This window comes from Hemicordylus capensis, chromosome 3, assembly GCF_027244095.1.
Source record: "Hemicordylus capensis ecotype Gifberg chromosome 3, rHemCap1.1.pri, whole genome shotgun sequence".
NCBI lineage: Eukaryota > Metazoa > Chordata > Lepidosauria > Squamata > Cordylidae > Hemicordylus > Hemicordylus capensis.
In genome coordinates, this window is record NC_069659.1 from 214,807,312 (window position 1) to 214,835,165 (window position 27,854).

Consider the following 27,854-nt stretch of genomic DNA (forward strand, 5'->3'; position numbering starts at 1 on the left):
AGCCATAACCAAACCCATACCCAAGTACTTCTCAGCAGACTTCAAAATTATTGCCATCTTTTCAGAACGGTGCTCAGCCTGGGCAGTACAGTTTAACACCTCCACCATGAAAGCCAAAAAATTTTCTTTTGTAGAGAAGCGACAAGCTTCACCTCCAACGAAAGCTATGGAAGGAGAAGGAAGAGGGGAAGAAGGAAGAGAATTCCCAACATTCTCCATCATCCCACTAACCTCCTTATACCATTTGATGGCCGCAGAATAAGAAATGCCCTGCTCAATTCTAAGTGCTTGAACTTCCCAGGCTTGCTTAGACACAGCACAACCACGATACCCTGGGGTATGGGCACCACCACAATTGCAACATTTTACAGGTAGGGGGCTCTCGCATTGCTTTATGGAATGCACGCCTCCACATTTCCCATAGCGAATCTGACCACGGCAAACTGCAGCCACATGACCAAAACGCTGACAATTGTAACAACGCAAAGGAGGAGGAATAAACGGGCGAACCTTAAAGACTTGATAGCCTAACTCTAGACCCCCAAACAGAGCAAAAACCGTGAGAGAAGGAGAAACCTTACCCTCCCTCTTAGAGGGCAAACATTTTACCTCAGAAATAGCATCATCCCCTAAGTACTTTTGGATTTCATCATCTGAAAGACTAATAGGAACTCCCAATATTACTCCCTTCCTCAAAGCCTGAAACCTGGGAACCTGACAAGAAATCTTAATCTTACCCAGAGACGTTAAACGGAGGAGTTTGTCTAATTGTTCTTTATGAACACACTCCACCAACAAGTCACTGGACTGAAGGTGCTTAGCCCTGGAAATATCTCCCAAAGCCTTACGTAGCCACTCTGCTAATTTAATAGGGCTGGCATCTCCAATTTTCACATGCTTGTTAATTGCTTTTACTACAGCTGAAAAAGATGGCCCATTATCTTCCCATCTTCCCAAAACCCCAGACTGATAGTCCACAGAAGACTATGCTTCTTTTTGGCACGAGCTTCTTCAATAGGAAGACCACCTTCCATTTCCCCAACCAAACGGCGTCCCTTCCCCTTTCCTGAACCCACCCCCTCAGTCTCCATACCCTCTTCCATCACCACAAGCAATGAACAGACACCTCTCCTTCGTCGCCATCAAAACATAAGCTGATTCAAAGAAAAGTTGAGTCAACTCAGATGAAACCTTCCCCACTGGAGACACTAAAACCACCACACCAAGAAAGAGTAGAAAAACGTATCCCCTCCCATCTACCAAATACTCACGACCGACAAAATGCCCACCACCATACGCGTGCCCTGTTTTGTTGCCCGACCCAAGACTGGCCGCCACCGGCAGCTCTCGCCTCTCCCCTGCTGCCTGACGCCAAGTGATCTCAATTGGGTTTTTTCCAGATGATTAAAATGAGGAAGTATTACTGTCTGTCTATGTCTTGTGTGTATGTGTGTGTGTGTGTGTGTGCGCGCGCACGTGCAGACAATCGGATCACAATTTAGAATTTTGAGTTTTCTGATACATCATCTTGTGAAAAAGTCCGCATTACTAACATTAGATATTATACACTTAAAAGTGCATAGTTTAAAGCTAGAGAATTAACACACAGCATACTTTCTTGTATTTCCTTTTTCTGCCCTTGTGGACTTGGGAGGGGTAGGTGTCTGTGTGTTGGAACCCAACAGCTACTTCTTTGAACATGTGGTCTTGATGATCAGTATAGCGCAAAAAAAGGAAAAGCAGAATCTTGTGATTCAGGCATTATGCAACTTTGCTGAAAAGTTGTTGTTTTCTTTATTTTTGTCCTTCAAATTTTTTTGCTAGACATTCATGGGAAAGATAGAAGAATGTGTCTTCTCGAGACAGTCATAGTTGAGCATCCTAATGTGGTGCCCTTTCTTGTGTTCTGCAGCAGCTGGTGAGCCTCCATAGTGGTGGTGCTCAAACCTCCACTACAGCTCTTGCCACCATACTACACCCACGTCATGCCATCCAAATCCTTCCTACCTTAACAGAGTATGGAAGAGTGACTTAGCCAAGCCAGCTGACGGTTGGAAATGAATCGGAGACTTATAGTATGCGTAGCCAAATTCTTACTAATGCTAAAAAAACTGCAATATTTTTAAAACACCCTCCTCACAACCCAACCATAAGAGCAATTGAGTATTGAAATAACATGGGATGAACGCATCCAGGTAAGCTTAATTAGACTGGTCCCCTACTTTAGCTAAGTTCCATAACCAGCCAATTCATTTGGCTCACATCTTTCTTTTCCAGTAGGTCCTTTTTCAGCTTTCTCTGACCTAGATCTTTCTATACCACCCTGTGTTCCCTCTGTGAGCTCATCTGGACAATAATGATCCCATCATCCCTAGCACATGTGCTAAAGATGGGTGCACCCCATGAGTGCACACTTCTAGCACATTGGAACACATTTCCCTGTTTGCATGGGAGGACAGTTCTCTCCCACACTACCAAGTGCTGGTCTCTGTAGCTCATGTAGAGGGGCAGTTTGGAGACTCAGTTAGAGAAAGCTGACCTGGAGGAGGAATGACATGCACACTCACGGTATGTTCACAGCCTTATTTGTGCTAGGTTTGGTAGACAAGTATTCTCTGAAACAACTATATTATCTTAACTCCCTGACCATCTGACTGACTTTATTAATATGTTGATGGCTGCATGTGGATAAGAACAGAGCCTTCTGAAAGCTCCTGTTAAGGATGAGGAGGCATCTGGGGGTGTTGGGAGGGATCACAAGGCATAGCCTCCCCAGTGAGGTTCATCTGGCTTCATCTCTTTGTTCTTCTAGATGCCAGGTAAAGACCTTTTTTGTTCCCTCGGCCCTTTCACAATTTTGATTTTTTTAAAAACCAATTCTTAGAGATCTAAAACTGCTTTGTATTGTATTCTCCCCCTGCTTATGATTTAATGTGTTGTGTGTTGTGAGCCACCCAGAAAACAATTTGTTATGGGGCAGCTAACAAAGTTTATTATTATTCAAAAATGTAAGTTCCAGGGAGAAAACCTGAACCTCTCCACCTGGCACCAAAAACCACCCTAGAAGAAGCAGGGTGTGCACATGCTTTGCAGGCACGGAATGAAGATTCCAAAAGAAGATTTTTCTTCTGCAGTCAACCAGAGGGAGGGAAGGAGCAAGGAAAACTACTACTATAAATATTTATATATTGCTTTTCAACAAAAGTTTCCAAAGCAGTTTACATAGAGAAATAGATGGTTTGACACCTACTGTCAAACCATTGACAGTGGGTGGCAATTGGTTTTAATGGTTACACAAGACACGGGCTATATAAAGGAATGCCAAACATAAAAACAAAGAACATCCCAAAACTAAAAAACAAACCATAACATCACAAAAGCAACAAAATAGACTATACCAAAAAACTGTTCTGACAAGACCCTCCCAATCCAACAGTTCACCATCCTGCTGATTGTCAATGCCCCAGTCTGTCCCTCCCTTCCCCAGTATAACACATGAGATTTCAGATCAGATGTGACATTTTGTCATGGGTTCCATTCATCTAGTGTAATTCTGATCCCCCCTCTATGGTTCTATCCTTTCCAAATAAAAAATAAAAAATTATTGCACCTGGCATCTTAAGTTCCTGTTTTGCTCAATAACTTAAGTTCCTATTTCCGGAGCTGACTTACTGACTTCTAGATGGAACTTATCGGGCTGAAACTAATCAACTCGGAAAAAGGCCATGTTTTTCAAAATGCACCTCATCTTGAAATTAGTAAAACTGCTAGCTGAGGGAAGAGGCATTTTTTAGAAGTGTTGACTGTTATATTTAGCAGGGGGAGAGCAATTGTCCCTAACCAACCCTAGCACAGTATTCCTCCAGTGGCTGTTGCTGGTGTCTACTTCGTTAGATTGTGAGCCCATGAGAGACAGGGCATCTTTATCTTCTTGTGCTCTGTGAACTTTGGCAACTTCTTTGAAATGGATATAGATACAAATATTTTTAATAACATCTTCTTGAATCTAAAGAAAATGGAGGAACCCTATTCTTTCATGGCATGTATTTGTGGGGAAATGGGATTTAATTAGGGTGTTTATAGAGGAAAGAAGGTGCAGCTGACTGGGACTTTGTGGTGGTGGTAATAACAAGTGAAGGTGAAAGAAGATGGCTGTATACAAGATGAAAGCCTTTCCCCTTGTCATCTTTCCTCTGCCCTTGCCAGTTGTGGCTGAGAATAAAACTGCTCTGAAGGCTTCTACTTGGGAGTTTCACCTACTACTTTGTTAAGCTACAGTGACGAAAAAGTAAAGTTGCAGCAGCCAAACGGATGATATCATCTGTGCTCTTGCTTCCTGAGCTCTAGCTGACATTGGCAACTAAGGGCCATGATCTTCCACCATATCTTTCAGTGGGTGAAGCCAGAAGGGCTACTGGTAGCACAAGAGAATCTCTAGTGAATTCCTTCTCCATAGTTCTGAATGTATATACTAAACATCTGCAAACTTCTTCTCCATAGTTCTGAATGTACACACTTATACACTAAACATGTGCAAACTTCTATCAGTCATGTATACAGTATGGCCTTGTCCTCTTCCTTGAAGCCAACTCTGTTTTTTGTTTCTGGATAGCACTTACTTGCCTGTTTTCCTTCAAACTCTCCAAATGAGTAAGTCTTGTATTGCAAGATCTATTTCCTAATTGTCAGAGCAGCAGGTGCAAGTTCAGTGAACTTAATGAATTTTGATGCAAGTTTTCATTGCCTGTATTGATACCACACAACATATTGAAAGAAGCAGCTTTCTGGAAGCAGTTGAGCACAGCTGATATCTGTAACCTGATCTTCTTCAGGGGATGTCCCTATTTGCTCATTCATATGGGTCAGGAGTGAGGTCAACTTGGTGAAAGTTCCTGGCTGTGTCAATTAAAACTTCGGGCATGCTCCATACATACCTGGTAGTCCCTGTCCCCCACCCCAATATTCTCTAAATGAAATGTCTTCACTGTGCTGTGTCTTTACTTTTTAAAAGCTGAATGATGGTCCAGCTGGCTGCCTTGGCCCCTTTCTGCTGATACATTTTTAATTAGTTTTCAAAACTGTATACCTGCTTGACTTCCCTGCCTTAGAAGCATATACTTGGAAGAAAATATATTGGGCCTTAAAAAAACCCAAAAACAAACCTACCCCATAGTTTTCACTTCTTTGAGTGGCCTGAATCTGACCCAAGGTTTTCTTGTCCTTTGTCTAACAAAAATAGAGAATAAGAAACTGTCTTGGCATTAGACCATTGGTCAGTATTGTCTCCATTGACTGACACTAGCTGTGGAGGAACAGCCTTCTATTCTTCCTAACATTTTTACCATGGCCACCAAGTGGACTTTTGGTATAGCTGGGTCCACTACAACAGCCCTTCCACAAACAAAAAACCCTCAGTAGTGTGGAAAGGCTTATAGGTGTTGGATGGAGACAATCAACAAGCTTCTAATTTTTTTTAAACAAGAAAATTTACTCTTGGAAAAATTGGTTTAATCAAAACATTACTCTTGCAGCAATCCCCCCCCGCCCCACAACAGATTCTCTCAAAACACTCCCAATATATACAGTTTCTCTAGTCCATCAGTTCCTCAGCCCAGCCAATTGGAACAGATAAAAAAATTCCCCTCCATTTTTAAAATTCTCTTTTCCTTCCAAAAACCAAATGTCAGAATGCTAAACCAAATGTGAAACTACAGAAAAACAAGCATGAACCTTTGACCCCATACCACCTTTGTGCATAGGGATTTGCAAGCACAGAAATCCTATTTACAACAATACAGAGGTTTTTAGGAATATAATATAACACAGTTCTTTTATCAGGGCTAAAAGGTTTGGGAATATTAATACATGATACAATACAGGGACTTATTTACAGAAGCACAAGAACTCTAGGCCTCGTTCCTCCACACTAGCTTTCCAAGGTTTTTCTGAACCTTGCTACCAGAGAGCCCTTTCTCAACTGGAGATGTGGGGGATTGAAACTAGGACCTTCAGCATGCAAAACATGTAACTCTTCCAGTGCTATGTGTGAGGGAGGAGGGAACAAACAGCTGTTAATGGATTTTTGCTGAGTATTTGTTCATGATAGCTCTTCTCAGGAAGTTCCAAGTCAATAGAACACTTGCCCCTCACATCAGCTTCAGTGTTCACTCTCCTCCCCCTTTTTTTGGAACAGATGGGATACCTAGTCCTAAGCAATATAGGAGCTCATGGGCATTGCCAGAACCTGGAAACTGGTGATATGCACCGCCGGACCCTGTTTTCACTACAGGGCTAATTAATGGACGAACGAGTCATTTCCCCCCTGTTCAATAATTTATCTTGCACATAGTTCTCATTCATGTTCATGTAATCAATCTGGTTTGTAGCCTGCTGCAGTGTTACCAAGTTTCTAATCCTTCACTGAAGCGTGTGACAATGTGCTGTTGAAAACTCACATTTTCCATGTTACCTCCTGAAAGTCTTGTTCTCAAAGCTGTTTTTCTTGTGAAGCCGGAAGGGAAATCTACCAACACGGAATGATTCTTGCGTCAAGGCTTCAATCTTGTGCTCGCCTGAGAAGCAAATCCCACAGAATTCATTGAGACTTATTCCCAGCAAACCTGCCATGGAATTGAGCTGTATGGCTTGTACCGTATATATTTTTTCCTGATATGAGTGACATGAGATGTGGCTCTGAGTTTTGCAGTGGTTAGATTTCCAATGTTAAACTGTGAAACTTCTTTAAAAAAACAAAACAAAAACCAACAAAAAATATCTTTACATGCTTGAATTACTGGCAGTGACTTCCCTGTCCTTTATAAGCCCAACACTAATATTGACTTTGAATCATCTCTTTCTGTTCTGATTTCCTTCCCTCTACACAAGGCTTCCAGCGGTGAGGCAGCTTTTTAATTTGCCTTGAAGGCTAGGGCAGCACAGTGGCTAAGAGGCTGAGCTATGGATTGGGACTTCTTCAGTTTGAATTGCTCCTCTGCCATGAACTCGTTAGATCAGGGATAGCCAACCTCAGGCTCCAGCTATTTTTAGACTACAATTTCCATCATCTGCAGCCACAATAAATTGTGGCTGGGGATGATGAGAGTTGTAGTCCAACAGCTGGAGAGCTTTAGGTTGGCCACCCATGCACTAGATCAGGGCTGCTCAACTTCAGCCCTCCTGCAGATGTTGGCCTACAATTCCCATAATCCCTGGTTATTGACTGCTGTGGATTATGGGAGCTGTAGTCCAAAAGCAGTTGGAGGGCCAAAGCTGAGCATTCTCTCAACCTCAGCAACCCAGCCTACAGAATGGGCATAAGAATACTTGCTCATCCTACAGGGTTGTTGGAAAGGTTATAGCCAGTTGGTTCATATGAAGTGCTTAACGGTCCTATGCAAAAAGTGTTACTGTTGTCTGCAGGTTAAACATTTCTTTGGGCTCTCCTCTTCCCATTCAGAAATCTGTCTCGTAAAATTTCATGTTGCCTAGGTTATTTTGAGCTGGTTAAATATCTTTGAAATCCTGGTCTTCTGTATTGTGAAGAAGGGAATACTTGCAAGTTGGACTTGCATCTGAGCCAATTCACTTCAAGCTGATTCTCGCATTCATACTTGGAGGGGGTGGAGCAGTAGCTCAGTGGAAGAGCGCCTGCTTTGCATGCACAAGGTCCCAAGTTCAATCTGTAGCATCTCCAGGTAAGGCTGGGAAAAGAGCTCTGTCTGAAACTTTGAGGAGCCAGACTATACAGTGCTAGATGGACAAATGGTCTGACTTATAAGGCCATTGTACTCAAGTACACTATGGAGAGCTCTTTCTGTATTTCAGTGTAACTGAAAATACGATGTGGGGAGTGTGTCAGACCTGATCTTTTAAAAAAGACAAATGGGAAGTAGGTCTCTGCAAAGCCATTAAAAATGTCCCTCAATAGCCATTTTTACTAGCCTGTTGGTCCTCTTTCTGATATTGGACACTTTTACCTAATGTGAAGGGGTTAGGGTGCACGGTTCAGAGCATAAGAGATCAGATTAGAGGTGATCTGGTGATTAGAGATGAGCATCCTGTTTCCTGCCATGGCCAGCCTGGCAGATTCTGTTGATCTTTGGATGCATGTGGTTTTAGGAGGGGGTCAAATATGTCCTATTGCTCTCCCCATTCCAGTAGTGCCCTTGATTATATCTGTCTCGAAAGAAAAAGCCTATTTTTCCGATATTTCTGTTAATATTAGAGAAGATAATGACCACCAACTGTTTTCTGTAAACTCAGTGTGGTATTCTGATGTAAAATCTGTATCTATAGCATTGGGTTCTACAAAAACTATAACTTCATCATGAGAGAAGATTAAAATGACATCGGGTAGATAGATGTAAGGAAAATCCAAAATTTTCTAGAAATCTGCTCTGGCTAGATGTTGGGGTAATGGGATACATTTTTTAGATACTTTTAGATACTAATCTAGTACTATCAGCATATTGTGCCTTAATTAAAGCATTTTAAAATATCTAATCCAAAACCGTATGGGATGAAGCAAATGAAGACACTGGTTTGACAAGGAATGTAGAATTTTGAGAAGGAGGCTAAGAAAAGAAATGCTAAGAGCTCAGGTCAACTAGACAAGACTGTCTACAACCATATGCTAAAACATAGACGTGGACATAAAAAATAATTGCAGCCAAGGAATCTAGTTCAAATGTTAAACTTTGAGCAGATCTAGAACTGCCTGCAAGTGAAAGAAATTCAGCTTTCTTCTGGCATTTTGTGTCAGGTAAACTGAGGGAAGTAAAGATTCTCCTTTTGATATCAGTTTGGGATTATTATTATTATTATTATTATTATTATTATTAGGATTTATTTAATGGAAACATTACTGAAGCAAGAGAAGCTTGTAGAAAGGAGAATGTGCTGGATGATAATTCTGTTCCCCAGTGGCCACCAGTGTCCAAGAGGTTAAATCTTTGTTACAGTTATTGAAAAACAAAGCCCCAGGGGAGGATTTCCTCCCTCCTGAAATCTTTAAAAGTAAGTTGAATTGGTGGGCCCCATTGTTGGCAGGACTATTTTCCCATATAAATAATATAGATCGTATTCCAAAAGGTTGGAAACTTAGTGTTAGAGTCCTCATATATGAGAAAGGGAACAATCTATGAATAATAGGCCTATTAGCCTGACTGATATTGCTGCAAAAATCTACACCAGAGATTTGTCTTTCATAAGCTTGTATGTCTTTCATAAGCTTGAAAGTTGGGCAGATGGAAATGACATTTTGGTTGAAGAGCAGGTGGGTTTGGGAAAAGAACGATCAATTATGCATAACTGTTTGTTTGGTCTTGCATCACCTGATATTTAAACACACTTCTAAAGAAGGGCAGCTTTTCACAGCTTTTATTGATCTAAGTGCAGCTTTTGATTTAATAAACAGGGGCCGCTTGTGGGAGAAATGGTCAAATATTAACGTAGACATGTTATTGTCAATTTAAGGCCCTGAACTTAGAAACATGCCTGAGGGTGTGTACAGGTGCCAGTGGGGCCCTACCCTGAGAAATCCCTACGAATAAAGTGCATCAAGGTTGCTTTTCGGCATGATTCCTATTTAATTTTTATGTAAACGACATAGTTTCTGCCCTACATACTCAAAGCTTTCATATGCCCAAGGGTCTGGAAAGATTTGTAAATATCCTTCTCTTTGCTGATGACATGATTTTAATGGCAACCTCACAGGTGGGTTTGAGAAGACTCCCAAGAAAGTTTAGTACCTACTATAAAGAAAACAATTTGGTCATTAACAATGCTAAATCCAAGGTTGTAGTTTTCGGCAAGAAAAAGCCCTTACATAAATGGTGCCTGGACAATTGCTACCTTGGGAGAGGTCTTTTTTGCTTCAGGTTCCTGGTCTTCACAACTAGAGAATTGTGCTTTGAGATCTGCTGCTTGCTTCCAATCATTAACTAATCTTTTAATCTGAAAATATCCAGGCTCAGTAAGACCAATTTTAAAGGTTTTTTAGTGCTAAGGCCATTCCAGTGTTAATCTGTGGTGCAGAAATATGGAGTTTTACCAATGCTTTTCCAGTCAAAAGAATTCAGACATGTTTTCTGTGTATGATTTTGGGGGTAGCTAAATCTACACCAGTCTACTTAGAGCTGAGTTAGGGATTGAGGCAATTAAAAGTTGAATACTTATCAGAATGTTTAACTATTGGACCACAGCATTGCAAATGGGTCAAAATAGGCTCCCCAAGTTGTGCCTTGAAGAACAGATCAGCTCTTGGTAATTCATGGCTTCAAAACCTCATAAAAGCAGTATTGTACCATGGCTTTTCAGTCCAGGCACTGCACACTCTTGGAAATGCTTCAAGGGTAGCTTTTAAACAAAACGTTTTAGACATGAGTGCCCAAACGGATATAGCTGCCTTTACAGCCTCAAGAACTGTATGCTGGTTAGTAAGTGTGAAACTGCAGTTTCAAATGGAAAATCACCTAACACTTTAATATGAAATGGAGCGCTGGAGAAAACTCATCTGGCTGCGTTTTGAGCAAATGGACACAGTGGTGAAACTTGGCCGGTTCTTGGGTATGTATACCAGCTCAAGAAAGACTCTTGTCTGCGGAGCAACTGCCTTGGAAGATATGGCCCACTACTTCCTTGAATGCTAACTTGAAGTCAGTGTTAGAGAGCAGTATCTGGACCCTTTTAGAAAAAGAAAAAGAAATACTCGGATGTAAAAGCAAAATTGACTATTTAAATTGCAGGGAACAAATCAATATGTAACAGAGTGGCTGCCTATGCCATTAAGGCCTCACGGCTAAGAGAACAATACTCAGAGTCGATTGGGGTTGATTGTTATGGTGACTCCAAAATGTAAGGGCTCATCTCTGGGGAGGTTTAATGTTCCCTTTTTAATATCACATTTTAATTGTTCTTGGTTTTTAAGTATTCTTGCTTTTTGTTAAATATTTTTGTATTATTTCCTTGTTTTAAACCCATGGTTTTGATATTTTTACTTTTTTGCTTAAATCATTGTTACTAGCTCTGTGGTCTCTTGAAATGGTTCAAATAGGATTAAATCTGCAATATTTCTGCCCACTAGTACAGAGACACCTTCTTAAAGTGGTGATTCTCAGGGGGAGAGCAACTAGCCCTATCCAGCCCCAGCACAGTGTCCCTCTGGTGGCTGTTGCTGCTATCTGCTTTGTTTCTTTTAGATTGTGAGCCCATCGGGGACAGGGGACCATTTTATTTATGTATTTTTCTTTGTAAACTGCTTTATGAACTCTTGTTGAAGAGCAGTATCTATCAGTCTATATTATTAATTCCTGGAGACGGGCCAGGGGGATGCATGGGGATGTGGCAAGCCACACCCCGCTAAATCACCTGATTGGGCAGTGGGAATTCCATATGCAGATAGGGAGAAGGAGCCTGTGAGAGCAGAAGCACCATGGTGATTGGGCAGTGGGGATTCCATATGCAGATAGGGAGGAAGAAAGAGCCTGTGATGGTTAAGGTCAGTTGGAGTGCAACTGTTAGTGGTCGGAAGATGTTCTCTCATCAGCCTGAGGGGAATGAGTGGCCATGACAACACTGGCAGCAAGGAAGGGCCCAGTCAGCCACTGCTGCTGTTTAGGGCTACCAAGGCCATTGTCAGAGGGAGGCAGGCAGGGGATGGGCTCCAGCCTGTCAGTGGCCTCAGGGAAACGAGCGGTCATGGTGGTGGCAGCAGCGAGGAACAGCCTGGTCAACCACTGCTGCCGCTCCTGTGGGGAGGAGCAGGAGCAGGGCTCAGGTGAGGGTGGGGAGATCTCTGGGGCTGCAGCTTGGCCAGTAGGCGGCAGCAATGCTACAGCCATGACCAAGAGGGGTGAGGGGGATAGAAGCAATGGGATAGAGGAGGAGGAGCAGGAGTGCAGCTCAGGTGAGGGAGGGGAGATCTCTGAGGTGAGGAGGGCTGTGGCAGTGGGTGAGGGGAGCAATCAAGTACTAGCGCACAGTACTAGCGCGCAAGGGTCTAGAGCACGCAAGAGTTCCAGCATTGAAGGGGAGAGAAATGATGGCAGAGGGCCGGTAGGCAAAGCCCTGGCGGCTGGAAGAGGTGGGCGGATGGCGGGCAAAGCCCCACTGGCCGGGAGGGGGAAGTGGGAGGCGGTGGTGGGACAGCCTGGCCCTGGCCCGCCCACCTTCTGGGGTGAAGCGACAGTGGCGGGCCCTGGCCCGGCCACATGGAGGAAGCGGGCCAGCCTAGCCTGGCTGGCGGTGGCGGGACAGCCTGGCCCGAGGGGACGGCGGTGGGGGGGGAGTGGCTGGTCGGCCAGCCAGAAAGCTGGGTATGCTGGCAGGTGGGAGGGGGGAACAGCTGGGCCCAACTAGAGGCACAGATGGTCTGTGCCCGGGCCCACTAGAGCAATATTAATAGTAGTAGTGGGAGTTCACTATAGACTACTTGATTGAACAAGCATGCCGAACAAGTGCTCACAAAAGGCTCCACATCATCCTGGAGGGGCTTATTGAGTGGAGTGCTACAGGGCTTTGTCCTGGACCATGTTTTGTTTTCATAAATGACTTGGAAGAGAGAGTGCATTCTTTCCAGATCCCAAATACTGGGCCTAAAGCCACAAGATGAAGTTCAGTGCAGACAAATGTAAAGTCCTGCATTTGGGCAGGAATCGGTGTACAAGTACAGGATGCGGGAGACCTGACCTGGCAGCAGTACGTGTAAAAATGACTTGTGTCCCTAGTAAATAACAGGCTACATATGAGCCAGCATTGTGAGGCAACTGCTAAAAAGCTAATTTGTTCCTAGGTGTGATTAACAGAGGCATAGTGTCGAGATAATTGAAGTAACTGTTGCATTCCATTCTTTGCTGGTTGGATCTCACTTGTTTTGTTGTGGGTACTGCATCACACCTATGCAGCGATATAGGAAGATGCTGAAAGGCATCATCTCATACTGGGTGGGAGGAGGCAATGAAAACCACAGAAAACCCCAGGGTTCTGTGGGCGCCAGGCGTCGAAATCGACTTGACGGCACACTTTACTTTACTGCATTTTAAGAACATGGATAAACTGGAACAGGTTCAGAGAACCACAACTAAGTTGGAGTGGAAAACCATAGGAAACAAAGTCCTATGAGCTACAGTAGAAAGAGATACTTATTTTTTTTAATGTGGGGAAGAGAAGGCTTAAGGGGGATATAACTGTCTTCAAATATCTGAATAGCTGTTCCATAGAAGAAAGAGCAGACCTATTCTCTGTTGCTCCTGAGGTCAGGACTAGAACCAATGGGTTCAAATAGTAGGTTTAGACTAGACATTAAGAAGAGTTTCCTAAATGTAAGTGCTGTTTGACAGTAGAACAGTTTGCCTTGTGCAGTGGTGGTGAGTCCTTGAGTAATACCAGTAGCTATGGTCTTGCTCCATTGACCAAAAGACTGAAAAACTCTGTAGAAAACTTATTGCAAGTACTAAATTGGGATAAGAGAACACATTATAACAAGGAATTTCCCATGGATAATGAAACCTGCTGAAGCTAATCCTTTATCCATTTCTTCTTTGCTTTGAAATCTATAGTATATTGTGTGCTGAAGTGAGCTTTTGACCATATGTATGTAAAGAGGAGATAAGGGACAAGAGTTTGAGTGGGGTGCACTGCATAAAGCAGATAATGGAACCAAAATGAGTTCTGAACATTTGAATGTGGTAAACAAGTGACACTCTAATTAAAAACCAACTTCTGAATAGAGAACATATATTTGGTGTCATTTTGGACCAATTAGAAGAGCACACCTATATGTTTGGACATTTAGGCTATAAAAAGGGGACTTATCAAAGTCCCACATTTAGGATTAGTTTGGGGAAGACATCACCCCTCTTCAAGATGTCCATGATGCTCAAGTGAATAAAGAAGCCCAACTTACCCACAAGGAAAGGACCCCAGCTTTCACTCAGAGCCTGTCCAGCACTGTTGTGGGAGGCAGTGAGACATAGTGGGCAAGATTAGGTCCATCTTAAGTTAAATGGATGAGTTAATTGGCCGTATAAGAGATCAGTGGTGGGTGTGTGATAACTAGATTAGATTGATGCTCCTGGTTTGACTTACGAACATCAAGGGTGAAAAGAAAGTCCTCCTGTGATGTACTTTGTCCTTGGGCTCTCGACCTATTGTGAGCAAATAAACAAGGCCTTATTCAGCATACTGACTGTGGTGTTACTCTCCATCTTAGGTTAAAGATCTCAGCTACCATCAGGAGGTCTGGAGTCCCTGGGTGTGGTATAGCTGTGAACTGCACAGGTTTTTTGTTTTTTGTTTTTGGTATGGGGTGGTATTGAAATTTAAGAAATAAATAACTGAGCATCTGGAAGCCTCCCTTTCCCCTTGTCCTTGAACTTAACTGTAACTGTCTGCTCTCCTTTACTGAACACTTTCAAGCAGACTGGATAGCCATCTGTTGGTGATGCTGTCACAATGTTCTGTACTAAGCGTGGGACTGGTCTAGAAGAACTCCAAGACTCCTTCCAACTGTAAAATTCTATGATGTTGCATATGACTGTGTTTATATGACCACCTGTGGTGAAATACCACTCTGTAGATGATTGTAATAATTCGATATCTGATTTGGGGAGGGGCTGTGGCTCGGTGGTAGAGCATGTGCTTTGGATCACCCCAGGTTCTGTTTCTGGCATCTCCAGATAGGACAGGAAAAGAACCTTCTGAAATCTGGGAGAGCCCCTGCTTGGTCATGTGGATAATACTCGCCTGGATCGATCAGTAGTTGGACTCTGTGTAAGACAGCTTCCTATGTCCACCCATTGTTAACTACCTTTAGGGTAATTGCGTTCATCACAATTTCTGCAGTCCAGACTTAGCTGCAACATCCATTACTTCAGCAGTAATTGCCCTGTTATCTCAAAGAGCAACTCTGAAAGTGTAAAAGATTTATTCTTCCTGATCTGTGTGTGCTTAAGTAGCTGAAATGCAAGGTCAATGAATCGTTTTGTGATGACAGCAAAGAAACTATAGAATGATGGAATCCAGTCCATGGATGTGGGGCTTCACAGTCAACTGTGACACAACTGTGTCAACTGTGACACTTCACAATCAACTGTGAACTTGTGTATTGTGTTCAGCTTTGCACTGGTATTTCTGAGACGTTTTGAGGCCACATTGAACTTCTTCAACTTCTTGTAAGGTTTATTGGAGGTGGGGGAAGTTCAGGCTCTTTTAATACACCCACAAGGCTGGTTGCACAGACATTTTGGGGAGGGAGCAAGTGCATTTTGCAAGCTCTTAAATAAAACCTTGCTTGCTTGATTGGTGAGGATGCTTTATGAAAATTGTTTTGTATGTGAATGGTGTATGAATTCACCACCCCCATTCAGGACCATAGAGTCTTTTAGGTATGAATGGCCTTGTGGGTGTGCTTGCAAGGCAGCTATATTATCTCATTGGAAAGCCAAAATATCCCAGAAATCCACAACAGCTAGAGGCACTTAGAATCCTAGGAATTGTAGTTTGAGTGTGGTGGTGATCATTCTGTTCCATAGCTGCCTTATGGAACCACAATCCCCAGGATTCTCTGGAGAGAGGGAATGACTGTAACACCAGTTTGTTTATAGTGCAGATATTCCCAAAGCGCCTATAAAGGAGACCCTTGACTTGTTAGATGGAAGGGTTAATGCACAGATGTGGTTGGCCTTGTGTCCTCCCACTTCTGGACAGTCTGACTAGCACAGGTTGTGGTCTTTCCCACAAGCTTGAGTTTTTGAGGGAACACTTTTCAACTTGTCCTTTTTGCTGAGACGCATTGCTTTGGTTTCTGTTTGTAGTCATGTTCTGCAATTCTCCAGACAGATCGGCTAGACTCTGTGTTGCCCATGGCTCTGGTTCTTTCAGAAACCTTGAGCAATTGTGACTTCTGCGTTGTGGTGAAAATTAAAAGCTGCCCTGCAAAGGTGTATTGTCTAAAAGACAAAGGGTTTGCTAGGAGATCATCAAACCCTACTGTTAAGCTTCAGAATATCTCCTCCTTGCCTTTTGCTTTGTCTACTTCAGGATCTTCTCTACTGCCCCAAATAAAGGACAAACATTCTGATGCTTGAGCTACGCATTCTGCTTCCACCTTGTGCCTGGAACCCTCACCTGCCATTTTTCTTTGAAAATGGGGGGGGGGCAACTTTCAGGGGATAAGTGCCAGGTGGGGTGGGGTGCCTCATTCTTGCCCTCACTGTTGCTTTCCTTGTGAAATGCCCTCCCCCAGCTGCATTGAGTCTCTGAAATCCCAGCTAAGCAGCAGTAGCAGGGGGGAAACTCTTGGGCAAGGAAAAAGTTAAACATTTCTTCTTTCACCTGCTATTTCTCCCCTGCAAATTGCCCCATCTTGATGCCAATTTGCAGGGTGGGGGAGGGGTTGTGACGTGTCTAAGCAAGTTACTAGGCAATTGTTGGCAGCATAGATAGCTGCCTTACAAAATGTTATGAGGGACTTGAAAAAGGTGTGCCTCAGTTGTATCACAAGTAAAACCCACTAGGGATGTGCACAAATTGATTTTTTGAATTCAATTTTTCCCCAAAACAAATCACCCCTGATTTGTTTTATGTCCAAATCTACCCCCCCAAATGACCGCAGATTCTATTTGGATTGATTCAGATCACTTAACAAGGTCCTAGGGGCACCAGGTTTGGGTAGTAGGTAGGTCCCCATGTGTGCCCAAACTCCAAGGCAGTGGGGCATTTGGTTGATTTTTAATGAATTATTTTAGTTTTTACTGATTTCAAACATTTCCACCATAGGAAATAATGGGGATCCGACATCGCCATATCCTCTAACACAGATCTCCAGCTTACATTAAAAAAAAAAAAAAAGCTTTTGTAGAAGTGGAGTTATGGAGCAAAATGTGCGGTCATTATTTTTCAAGAGTTCAGATTCTTTGGTGCATAATAACTTTTCCTCATAATGAATCTCTATGAGGATTCATTACACACCTTCATTTCTTCTGTTCATTTTGACTATCGTTGGACAGTGCCAACTGTCAACTGCCATGTGTCAACTTACCCCCCCACACACACACACACTCTGGGGTACTTAATTTATTTTTTAGGTAGTTTTGAACTGTTTAGATTCTTTTGTGTCTTAATTACACACCTTCATATCTTCTGTTCATTTTGACCTCACTGCTTTGCAGGTGGGGGTGGGGAATTAGTGGCATCCCATGTTCCTACCCCACAAGCCACTGGGTACTCAGTTTATATTTTAGGAATTTTTGAGGTATTTAGACTCTGGTGTGTAATGAATCCTCATAGGGATTCATTATGAGGAAACGTTATTAGACACCAAAGAGCCTAAAAACTTGGGGGTGGGGAGAAACCTAGAACATAACCTGAGTAGTACCCCACTGCCTTGCGGGTGAGAGGGGGGTGTAGTTGGTACTTGGGAGTTGACAGTTGGCACTGTCATGGGAGGAGAGCTGGTCTTGTGGCAGCAATCATGACTTGTCCCATTAGCTAAGCAGGGTCTGCCCTGGTTACAAATGAATGGGAGACTAGAAGTGTGCACACTGTAAGATATTCCTCTCAAGGGATGGAGCTGCTCTGGGAAGAGCATCAGAAGGTTCCAAGTTCCCTCCCTGGCATCTCCAAGATAAGGTTGAGAGAGATTCCTGACTGCAACCTTGGAGAAGCCGCTGCCAGTCTGTGATAGACCAATGGTCTGACACAGTATATAGCAGCTTCCTATATTCCACTGTCCAAAAGACAGCCAACAGAAGAAATGAAGGTGTGTAATGAATCCTTTAAGGATTCATTGAGGGAAAGTTGTTATACATCAAAGAATCCAAACACTTGAAAAATAGTGACCATGACCACACATTTTGTTCCATAACTCTACTTCTACAAAGGCTAGAGCTTAGCTTTTTTTTTTTTTAGATGAAATCTGGGGAAATTAATAGGAAGGATCTGAATCTTGAATCGGTTCGAATTGAATCAGGCGCGATTCGATTTGTATCCTAATCTAGCCAATGGACCACAGGGGTGATCTGTTTTGTCTCCAAATCACCCAAATCAGCTAGATTCGGGTACAAATCTATTTGTACCTGAATCAATTAGCACATCCGTAAAACCCACATCTTTCTTTATAGAAAGGAAGTTAAAATCAACTACATCCTCAGGGGCATATCTAGAGGAGATGGGGCCTGTGTTCTCCCCTCTCTTCAGAGGCCCCATGGAGAGAGAGAGATAATGAAGAAAATGGGCAGGGGTGGGGCTGGGGGCTGCTCAGGGGCTGCCCCCCCGGTTCTTTGAACCCATCCACTCAATTACAGCTACACCCCTGTGAAGTATCTGGTTTAGGATATACAACTAGTCAGAGGCATTTGATTTTTTTGCTCAAACAAGACTCTATAGATAGTCTGTCTTGAGGTAACCTTTTTGCTCTGACTTAATACGTTTATGGTGTATATTGTGGATTAGCCCTGTGTTTCATTTTGAAGGGCAAGATATGGGATAACTGGTGTTTGTGGTGGTGTTAAATTATTACCTTCATTTAAAATATCAATATGTACATTTGATCTTAGCTGGGAGCCCTGAGAAAGGAAGGAAATGTCTGGAATCCACAGAGTGCTGTCTGCCAGGAAACACTAAATTGACAATATCTTGTTCAAAGGGCAAGGTGTGAATGCAGAAGCTTGCATGATGTAACCTGAAAGCTGAATATAGCTGAATCTTCTCTATGCTTAAGCAAGGATTTAAGTCTGTGCAAAAACATGTAAAACATGGCTGTACTCTCAAGAGTTACTAACGCTAATACAGAGAACCAACTTTTTTCCAAAACACCTACAAATGATCACTGCAACTTTTAGCTTCAGCAGTGTTCTCAGTGTGTACAGAAAAGGAGTTTGTAGTCAAGCCCACATAGTGTGGCTCTGAATTTGTCCTCTTGCCTTGCTGTTGTGCTTTATTCGTCTGGTTGTCGTAAGACTGATTTATAGTGAGAGGTTTTTAATGCTGCTTACAGGATCAAGTAAACCAGTATCATCAAAGAAGGTCCTGCTCCTTGTGCTGCCTTCTCATTGGCAACCCCCTGGCTTTCAGATTTCTTCCCCTGGGAGGTTTGTACTGCCTCTTCCTCTCTGGCCTTCAGAGAACTACTGAAAACTCCATTTGCCCTTGGGGATTCTCTAGAATGGGGCACTCTTTGTGTAACTTCATCATGATGGTCTGATTTGTTTGTTTTAATGCTATCTCTACAGTGTTCTTGATAACTGCTTTTATTGTATGGTAGTAATTTTGAAAAATGTGTGAGCTTCCTTGCCCTATAAAACTAAAAATGCAAATATCAAGTATGTTTTTTCTTATATTCTTGGAATTTCAGAGTGTCAGGCATGGAAGGAAGAGTCAACAGCTCTGTTAACTGTTATCTGTTATGAAAGCTTGCATTTATACATTTAACTAAAGACAGATGAGGATTATGGTTTGCACAATTGTCTGACCTCTGCTGGTGAAACTGCTTTGATGGAGGGGCTGTTGCAAAGCGTGTGTGTGTGTGTGTGTGTGTTAGACAAGGACAAAATTAAAAAGCCTTATTTGTTTGTTGTTTCTCTGTGTAAACTGCCCTGAGCCATTTTTGGAAGGGCGGTATAGAAATCGAATTAATAATAATAATAACAGCAACAGCAACAATTTCTATAGATGTAGATAGGCTATACCTCCCTCGCAGCTCAGGTGGAAGAGGAATGCTGCAAGTCCATCAAACTGTAGAGGAGGAGAAAAGAGGCCTTGAAGAATATATAAGGGACAGTGAAGAAGATGCACTTCAAATGGTCAATAACGAGAAACTATTCAACACCAATGAAACAAAGCAGGCCTACAAGAAAGAACAAGTCAAGAACCGAACAGAAAAATGGAAAAATAAGCCACTGCATGGTCAATATTTGCACAATATAAGTGGAAAATCAGACATCACCAAGACCTGGCAATGGCTTAAGAATGGCAACTTGAAGAAACAGAGGGTTTAATACTGGCTGCACAAGAACAGGCACTAAGAACAAATGCAATAAGAGCCAAAGTCGAAAAATCCACAACAAACAGCAAGTGCCGTCTTTGTAAAGAAGCAGATGAAACAGTGGACCACCTAATCAGCTGTTGTAAAAAGATCTCACAGACTGACTACAAGCAAAGGCATGACAAGGTAGCAGGGATGATACACTGGAACATCTGCAAAAAATACAAGCTACCTGTAGCCAAAAATTGGTGGGACCATAAAATTGAAAAAGTTGTCGAAAATGAAGATGCAAAAATATTATGGGACTTCTGACTACAAACAGACAAACATTTGCCATAAAATACACCAGATATAACAGTAGTCGAGAAGAAAGAAAAACAAGTTAAAATAATCAACATAGCAATACCAGGGGATAGCAGAATAGAAGAAAAAGAAATAGAAAAAATCACCAAATACAAAGATCTACAAATTGAAATGGAAAGGCTGTGGCAGAAAAAGACCAAAATAATCCCAGTGGTAATTGGTGCCCTGGGTGCAATTCCAAAAGACCTTGAAGAGCACCTCAACACCATAGGGGCCACAGAAATCACCATCAGCCAATTACAAAAAGCAGCTTTACTGGGAACAGCCTATACTCTGCGACGATATCTATAACGGCAACAACATTGATAATAAAATCCAGCCATCCCAGGTCCTTGGGAAGGACTTGATGTCTGTATAAAACAAACCAGTCAATAACCCCTGTCTGTGTAAACAACAACAACAATAATAAAATATATTCTTTGTAAATGTGGTTGAGAGACGAAAATGTTTTTTGAATATTTTAGCCTTCAGAAGTTGTTGGTAGGGTTAATCAGACCTGTGGGGAGAGATGCTCTTAACTCTTGAAGTGTGCTCTAATTTGATGTTAACAGGTAAAGATTATCCTGTCTGCACAAGTAGATGTGTATGCTACTAATTTAATCAACAGTATTTGCTGGTGGCTTCCTGCAAGTTCATCTTTAACCCTTTTCATGCATGCAAATTAGGAGTTCACGCATGCAAATGAATCTAGTCTTTCCAGGGTTCCCAAACACATGGACACAGCCTTCTGTGTATACAGCTGTATAAGAAGGGGCCCCTTTCAGGCATTCGTTGAACATGTGAAACAAATTTCTTCTTGAAGCTGACTTCTGTTACAGGTGTTAGTTTGTGAAGCTAACATTGAAAGTCTTGAAAACGAGGGATTAGCAGCTAGCAATACAGAGACTTACCCGATCTTTTGTATTTAATTTTTAGCTACCTAGTTCTTGTTTTCCTTACTGTATCTTTAAACTTGCAAGAAGAGGAAAGAGTTATTGATTTTTAAAAAAGCCAAAGCAATCTCTGAGGAGTCATCAAATACTAGTATTGGTTGGAGAATAGATCTTCTGTATGTACCAAGTTTGACAGCCTGATGCAGTATTCGGATTTTTGAGATCAGTAGGACTTGCTGCTTAATGTATGTTCTTTGGGCTTTAATTCTATGAACACTTTGAGAATTAGTCTCATTTAACTCAATGAGACTTGTTTCTGAGGAGCCTGAGCTAGATGGAACTATTGTTTGCTGACCTATGAATTCTTTATATACCTTTTTGACCAAAACAATGTTCTCAAAGTAGTTTACATAGAAATACTAATAATATGGTTCCCTTTAAAAGAAAACATGCCAGTAGTAGCCACTGGAAGGTGAATAGAACCTCCAGGTTGTGATGGGCATGAATAGGACCAGTTGCTCTCCTTAATATAAAGCAAATTGCCACTTTTGAAAAATCTCTTTGCCCATTATTAGGGGTAACTACATTGCATTGGAGTGACCTGAGTACTTAAGAACATAAGAACAGCCCTGTTGGATCAGGCCCAAGACCTATTTAGTTCAGCATCCAGTTTTCCACAGTGGCCCACCAGATGCCTCTGAGAAGCCCACTGGCAAGAGGTCAGGGCATGCCTCGTCTCCTGTTGTTGCCCCCCTGCATCTTGGTATTTAGAGGCATCTGAGGTTGGAGGTGGCCTGTAGTTATCAGACTAGTAGCCCTTGATAGACCTGCCCTCCATGAGTTTATCTAAGCCCCTCTTAAAGCCACCCAAGCTGGTGGCCCCTACTGCATCCTGTGGCAGAGAATTCCGTAGATCAGTTATGCACTGTGTAAAAAAAAGTACTCCCTTTTGTTGGTCCTAAACTTCCTGGCTACAGTTTCATGGGATGACCCCTCTTTCTAGTGTTGTGAGAAAGGGAATAGGTCATGTTCAGTTTCTCTTGGTAACTGATTTGTGTTTCCCCCCCTCTTTGTTCTATACAGTATAGTCACAGCTTGATAAAAGATGCACTATTACCGGTATTCTTCTGCTCAAGTCAGCTGTTGGTACAAATACCTGCTGTTTAGCTACAACATAATCTTCTGGGTAAGTACAGAGACTCATGTTTCTGAGGATAATGGTCATATTGGCTTGTAAGGTCATATGGTCATATTGGCTTCCAAGGCTTGTAAAGTGTTAATGTTTTTAAAAGTATTTTAATTGGTTTTAAATAGTTTTAATCATTTTTGAATTGTTTTTATATTGCTTTTAGCATTATGTTTGAATTGTGGGTTTTGTCTTTTTAAAAAGTTGTTGTACACCGCCCAGAGCCTCTGGATGGGGCGGCAAATAAATAAATAAATAAATAATGCTCAATTAGCCATGTTTCCTTTGCTTAGGTGGTATGCATTGTGGTGGCACCCTATGGTAGGGTTCCCAGAAGTCAATTTTCTTACCAGACAGGAGACTCTTTGAGGCTCTCTTCTTTCAGTCCCAGGCAGGCAGCAAAACCAGAACATTTATTGTGCCTCTGAGAACTTGGTCACAAGTTGCATAGGCCTGGCTTGAAGAATTAGCCCCCATTTCCTCTAAACGTTTCTCTGGGCAAGGCCTAGCCACTTAAAGTGATCCCTCTACCTTCTCTTTCTCTGCACTAAGAATGGTAGGCCTAACCAAGTCAGCATGAATTTGACTCTTACAAAAGTTCAAAAGTTTATGGCATTGTAAGCGGCTGTTTGATCTGCTAAAAGATATCCTTTCCATTTGCCCTTTGTCTGTATATTAATGGATCTGGAAGCAGCCCTTCCTAGTAACTACCTTTTGTTTACCAACAGAAACCTGTTCTGTACAAGAACAGAGATCAAGTAACATTGAGACAGAATTTCTGAACAAAGGTTGTTCTAGTCACTGGGAATGTGTTGGGGAGTATAAAATATATATGCAAGGGAAAAGGTGATTGCACAGAGTAGTGCTTATTTCTCTTGGTTTGTTTAGGGGGAATCGAAATACTTCCCGGAAAGGATGTTGTATCGGTATCCACTTTGATTTATAATAGTATGTAAAGGGTAATTTTTTAGAGTATTCATAGTTGTTTGTGCCCATTACTTTAAGGTATTTTTACAACATTAAAAGCAAGGTTGGTATTAAGATTCCGATATGGGGTAGGGAGGGTTGAAGCTGAGAGAACAATGGGCTTGCTTAAGGCCACCTAGTAAGTTCATGGCTAAGGTGAGATGTGAGCCAGAAAGTTCTCACCTTATAGCTTGCACTTTGGGGACTGTTTCGATGTGTTATGCAGAACTACTCCCAACTGTACGTTCAGTAGGGAACTGCAACTGCATAATAGAAGTGTTCTCAAAACCTGTTCTTCGTGCCCATTATTGTTTATACTTGAGACTTGCATGTGTACACCTGAAAATGTAATCTATGAAGAGGCCCCTAGTTCATATAAAGGTAAAGTGTGCCATCAAGTTGACTTCGACTCCTGGTGCCCACAGAGCCCTGTGGTTTTCTTTGGTGGAATACAGGAGGGGTTTACCATTGCCGCCTCCTGCGTGGTATGAGACGATGCTTTTCAGCATCTTCCTATATTGCTGCTGCCTGATATAGGTGTCTCTCATAATCTGGGAAACAGACCAGCGGGGATTCAAACTGGCAACCTTCTGCTTGTTAGTCAAGCATAGTACTACCCCAGTTTTCAAGCAAACAAGTGCATCTGTGGGAATATTGTTTTTATTAGCTTTCACTCTACAGGCATGCAATTGAAAAACCTGTTTTTCAAATGAAATTATTAGCAATATATCCAGTAAAGGATTCTGACCAAGAAAGATGATCATGCATAAGGAAGTTCATCCAAAAATAAAGTTTTCTAATTACTTATCTTTCCTTTCACCATAGCCCTGTTCGGATGCTGTTGTATATGTGTATAGATATCTCTATACATGTATGTGTGTTTAGTAAACAAGTGAATCTTAAGTTAGCTAGAAGAAAGGGATTTGGGTATTGATTTCATTATGGGAGAAAACACAAGCATTCCATAAATACAGTTGGGCAATATCATGAAATAAGATGTAAAGGGAGAGGTTTTCATGCCAATTATGGCCAGGGGTGTTGACTGCCTGGTTATTTTAGTTTAAAGGGGAATCCATCAGTTCACCAACTGGAATGTCCAGTGCCGAATCTGGCACCCTGAGAAGAACAGCCTCCACCCCAGCACCAGTGTTCCCTCTGACAGATATTCCCAGATGTTGTTGACTACAACACCCATACTCCCCAAGCAAAACCCATTGCAGCTGGGGATTCTGGGAGTTGTAGTCAAGAATATCTGGGAATTGCTGTTAGAGGGAACACTGCCTAGCACAAATGCAAATCCCTCTTCCCCTCAGCATTTGTTAAGGCACATTTGGATCTGAGGAAAGAAGCATTCAAGCCATGGAAGGAGGATCCTCCTCCTCCAGCTGCGCTGTATATCACTCTTCACCACCTCCTCCTTTCCAGCTGAGAAGAGATGATGCACAGAAGTTCTGGTTGGACTTGTTGCTGCTGGTCTCTCTCCCCTCTACCACACTCTTTGCTCTAGTCTCTCTGCTTGGTCCCAGCTGTAGAACAGTTGTTGCCTTGTCTGTACTCTCTCTCTCTCACCCAAGCAGCACAGAGAGCACAGGAGGGAGATGCACAGGGAGATGCTTTGTGGCGCTCAAGTGCAGGTGCTCACTAAAGGAGGAATGTCCTTTCTCATTAACAAGCAGATCTGTAGATGTCTGCTTGTATGTGTGAAAGGGCATAACACCACAGAGAACTTCGGTCAAGCCTCAGATGCAATTTTTTTTTTCCTAGAGTCCATTTATAAATTTAGCTTCTAGTCATCAAGAGTAGAAAAATCCCATGTTGTCCATCCATTTGAGAAATAAAACTAAGAAGAGAAATTTCTGCATTGCAAAAGATACTCCACCCTCTTGCTGGTCTTGGCTGCTTAAATTTGAAAAGCTGTGAACTGAGCTGTGTGCAGATGTTCTCAGTGTTTTCCTGTATGTGTTTTCCTTTCCCCTCATCATACCCGGAGGTTCACATCTGTGCATTTGTTGCAGGGTGTGGAGACTCTTTGGGCTTAATACAAACAGAAGTGTGTTGTTTTTGCTTTTCTCTCCGCTCCCCTCCCCGCCATTATCAAAGATACCACACTGTCACCATTTCCTGTTGTGTTCCTGTTTTTTTATGTTTTTATGTGCAAGTTAGCATTGGTGAAGGTACTAGTAATAGCTCTGGCTTTCAGAAAGGTTGATGGCCTTTGGAGAGGATTGGAAATTGTGCCTTGTGGTGGGAAGGGAGAGAAATAAAGATATGGAAATTAAAATGGCCTGGAGCAGGTGACAGGAGCTCAGGTTACAATAAATGTATTAGTCTTTGAGGTTCCACAGTCCAGTTTGATTTGGCTACGGAGGAATGGATAACTAGAAAATATAACTGGATTGACTTTGAGAGTCAAATGTCTGAACACTAGCAAAATGCCTGAGTAGAGCGTGTATATACAGAGGAGTTACATATTGCAGGGCTATCTCTGCATGCTCAGGTGTACACATTGCAACCCTTGCAGGGTCTCTGTCATTGAATGCTGGGCAGTGCCAGGGATGGAGGTGGATAGGTTTCGCTTTCAGCGTATTGACATACTAGAATGCAGCACTTCACTTTGTCCCATCTGTCTACTGATATCTATTTCTGAAAGAGCTGGAAATGTTATGGCCCTTATGGACTCGCAACCGGAGTACCTGTGGGTGAGAGGGAGGTACTTGATGGACTTGGCGTAACCCCTCACCCAGAGATGGTATATGTGGGGAAGACAGCTTGAACAGTAACAGCAGGAAATGTCTCAGCATGAATAATATTTCCTCAAGACTCTTAAAACCCCTTCTGCTTCCAAGAGAGAAAGGTGCCTAAAGCTTTTACCATGCTCAGACACAGACTGTGGTAACACATGCACAGTAGGGCATATAGCAACATTTTATTGCAGGTCCATGCTTCTAGTACTATTGTCAGTGCTTGCACCTGGGGGCGGGGAGTAAAGATGTCTGCTTGGTGACACCATAGGAAGAGGGGCCAAATTTGCTTCCTGATTTATCTCTGGGACCCCAGTCATTGTTCATGAATAATCTGTCCTGGATTATATTTCTGGAGTATATCAGAGTACAAGGTGTGTCTGTGCGTGCTGTATGCAGGAAGCACTGTATCTTTGTGGGATCCTTAGCAGTAAAAATAAAATTTAAAAATTGTCCCATTGACTGTCAGGATTAGAAGGTAGGCTTTTCCTTCACCATCACCACCATATCATCTTCCAGTTCAGTGCTTTACTCTTCATTTAATAAAAACCAATGGCAACTATTCAAGAAAGCGGGGGGATGTCTCTGTGGTAGAGCATCTGCTTTGCATGCAGAAGGTCCTGGCTCGAGTCCCTGGCATTTCCAGGTTGGGCTGGGAAAGGCCCCTGTGTGAAGTGTTGCTGCGACTAGTCAACAGATCTGATCTAAATGAACCAGTGGTCTGATTCAGTATAAAGTGAGTTTCATATGTTCAGAAAATAAGGCATGCACTTGTGGCCCTTCTGGGCCAGGAGCTAATGCTGCTTCCCGCATCTGGTGACCTGAGTTACTGGAGGCTGCTTTTGTTTTCATAGCTCCAACCCTTCATGTACTTTATCTTTCAACCTTTCCTCTGTGTATTGGTCACATGGGAGTTACAGAATTCTTGATGGAACTAACCTTAAAATGATAGATATTTTGGCTTCCACCTTTATCAGGAACATTTTGCTGTTTGGAATTCCAAGCAGGCACTGAGAGCCGAGCCAAGTTGATCATGCTAAAGAATGTGGAGGATGGAGAGATTGCTTAGGAATTCAAAAATTGCAATGGGAATTTCTGGGAATTCTCTCCATCCTTCACCTTTTATAGAATTGTCACCTTGGCTTCATGTGTGTCTGTGTGTGAAATCCAATGGCTCTTGATCCTGGAAATCAACATGGCTGTTTAAATCATGTTCAGCTTATCTCAGTTTTGTCAAGACATGGTTTAACTTGGGTAGAGACATACATGCATCTATTTGGTGTACAACTGGAGATAGATGATCAAATGCAGCAGGAGATGTATTATGTGCTGGCCAGTGAGCTTTAACTCACTCACTCACTCACTCTTACAACTATTGGTTAGCCTCTTTCTGGCCAGAAGGCCTTACAACATACTACACTGCCTGTAATTACCATGTGTGGGATAAAATTGTGATTATAGCAACAGAGGAGACAGTTTGCCCTCTTTTAGTAGTTTAAAGCGCTCATCACAATTTCTGGATATAATGTATTAAATATAAATGTGTAAGTGCACATGCTTTTTCTGTCTTCTGAGACATGAATGATGACTCGGTACATACAATCTTGGGGCGCAAACACACAACATGTGGGTCTTGCCTGAGTGTCACTAGATAGCGCTCTGGCCACAGAAAGCCTGCTCCCTATCACACCCATAGCCAGAAATGGTGTCAGGGGGGAGATATTGTAAATCCATTGAGAAATGGT

At 42.4% G+C, this 27,854-nt stretch overlaps 1 protein-coding gene across 3 annotated transcripts in view; it reads left to right on the plus strand.

The window, feature by feature from the left end:
• TSPAN14 (tetraspanin 14) overlaps window positions 1–27,854 on the plus strand; it is a 70,060-nt gene that overhangs the window by 13,895 nt on the left and 28,311 nt on the right. Inside the window, exons 1-2 of one of the 3 annotated variants that reach the window (XM_053308571.1) lie at window positions 11,532–11,776; window positions 22,300–22,402. The exons of 1 other annotated variant lie outside the window; for it this stretch is intronic. In XM_053308571.1, coding sequence (XP_053164546.1) covers window positions 22,322–22,402 — 81 coding nt within the window. In that variant the 5' untranslated portion in view covers window positions 11,532–11,776; window positions 22,300–22,321. Of the gene's footprint in view, window positions 1–11,531; window positions 11,777–22,299; window positions 22,403–27,854 lie in introns of those variants that run through there. One more of the 3 variants, XM_053308570.1, reaches the window with a different exon arrangement.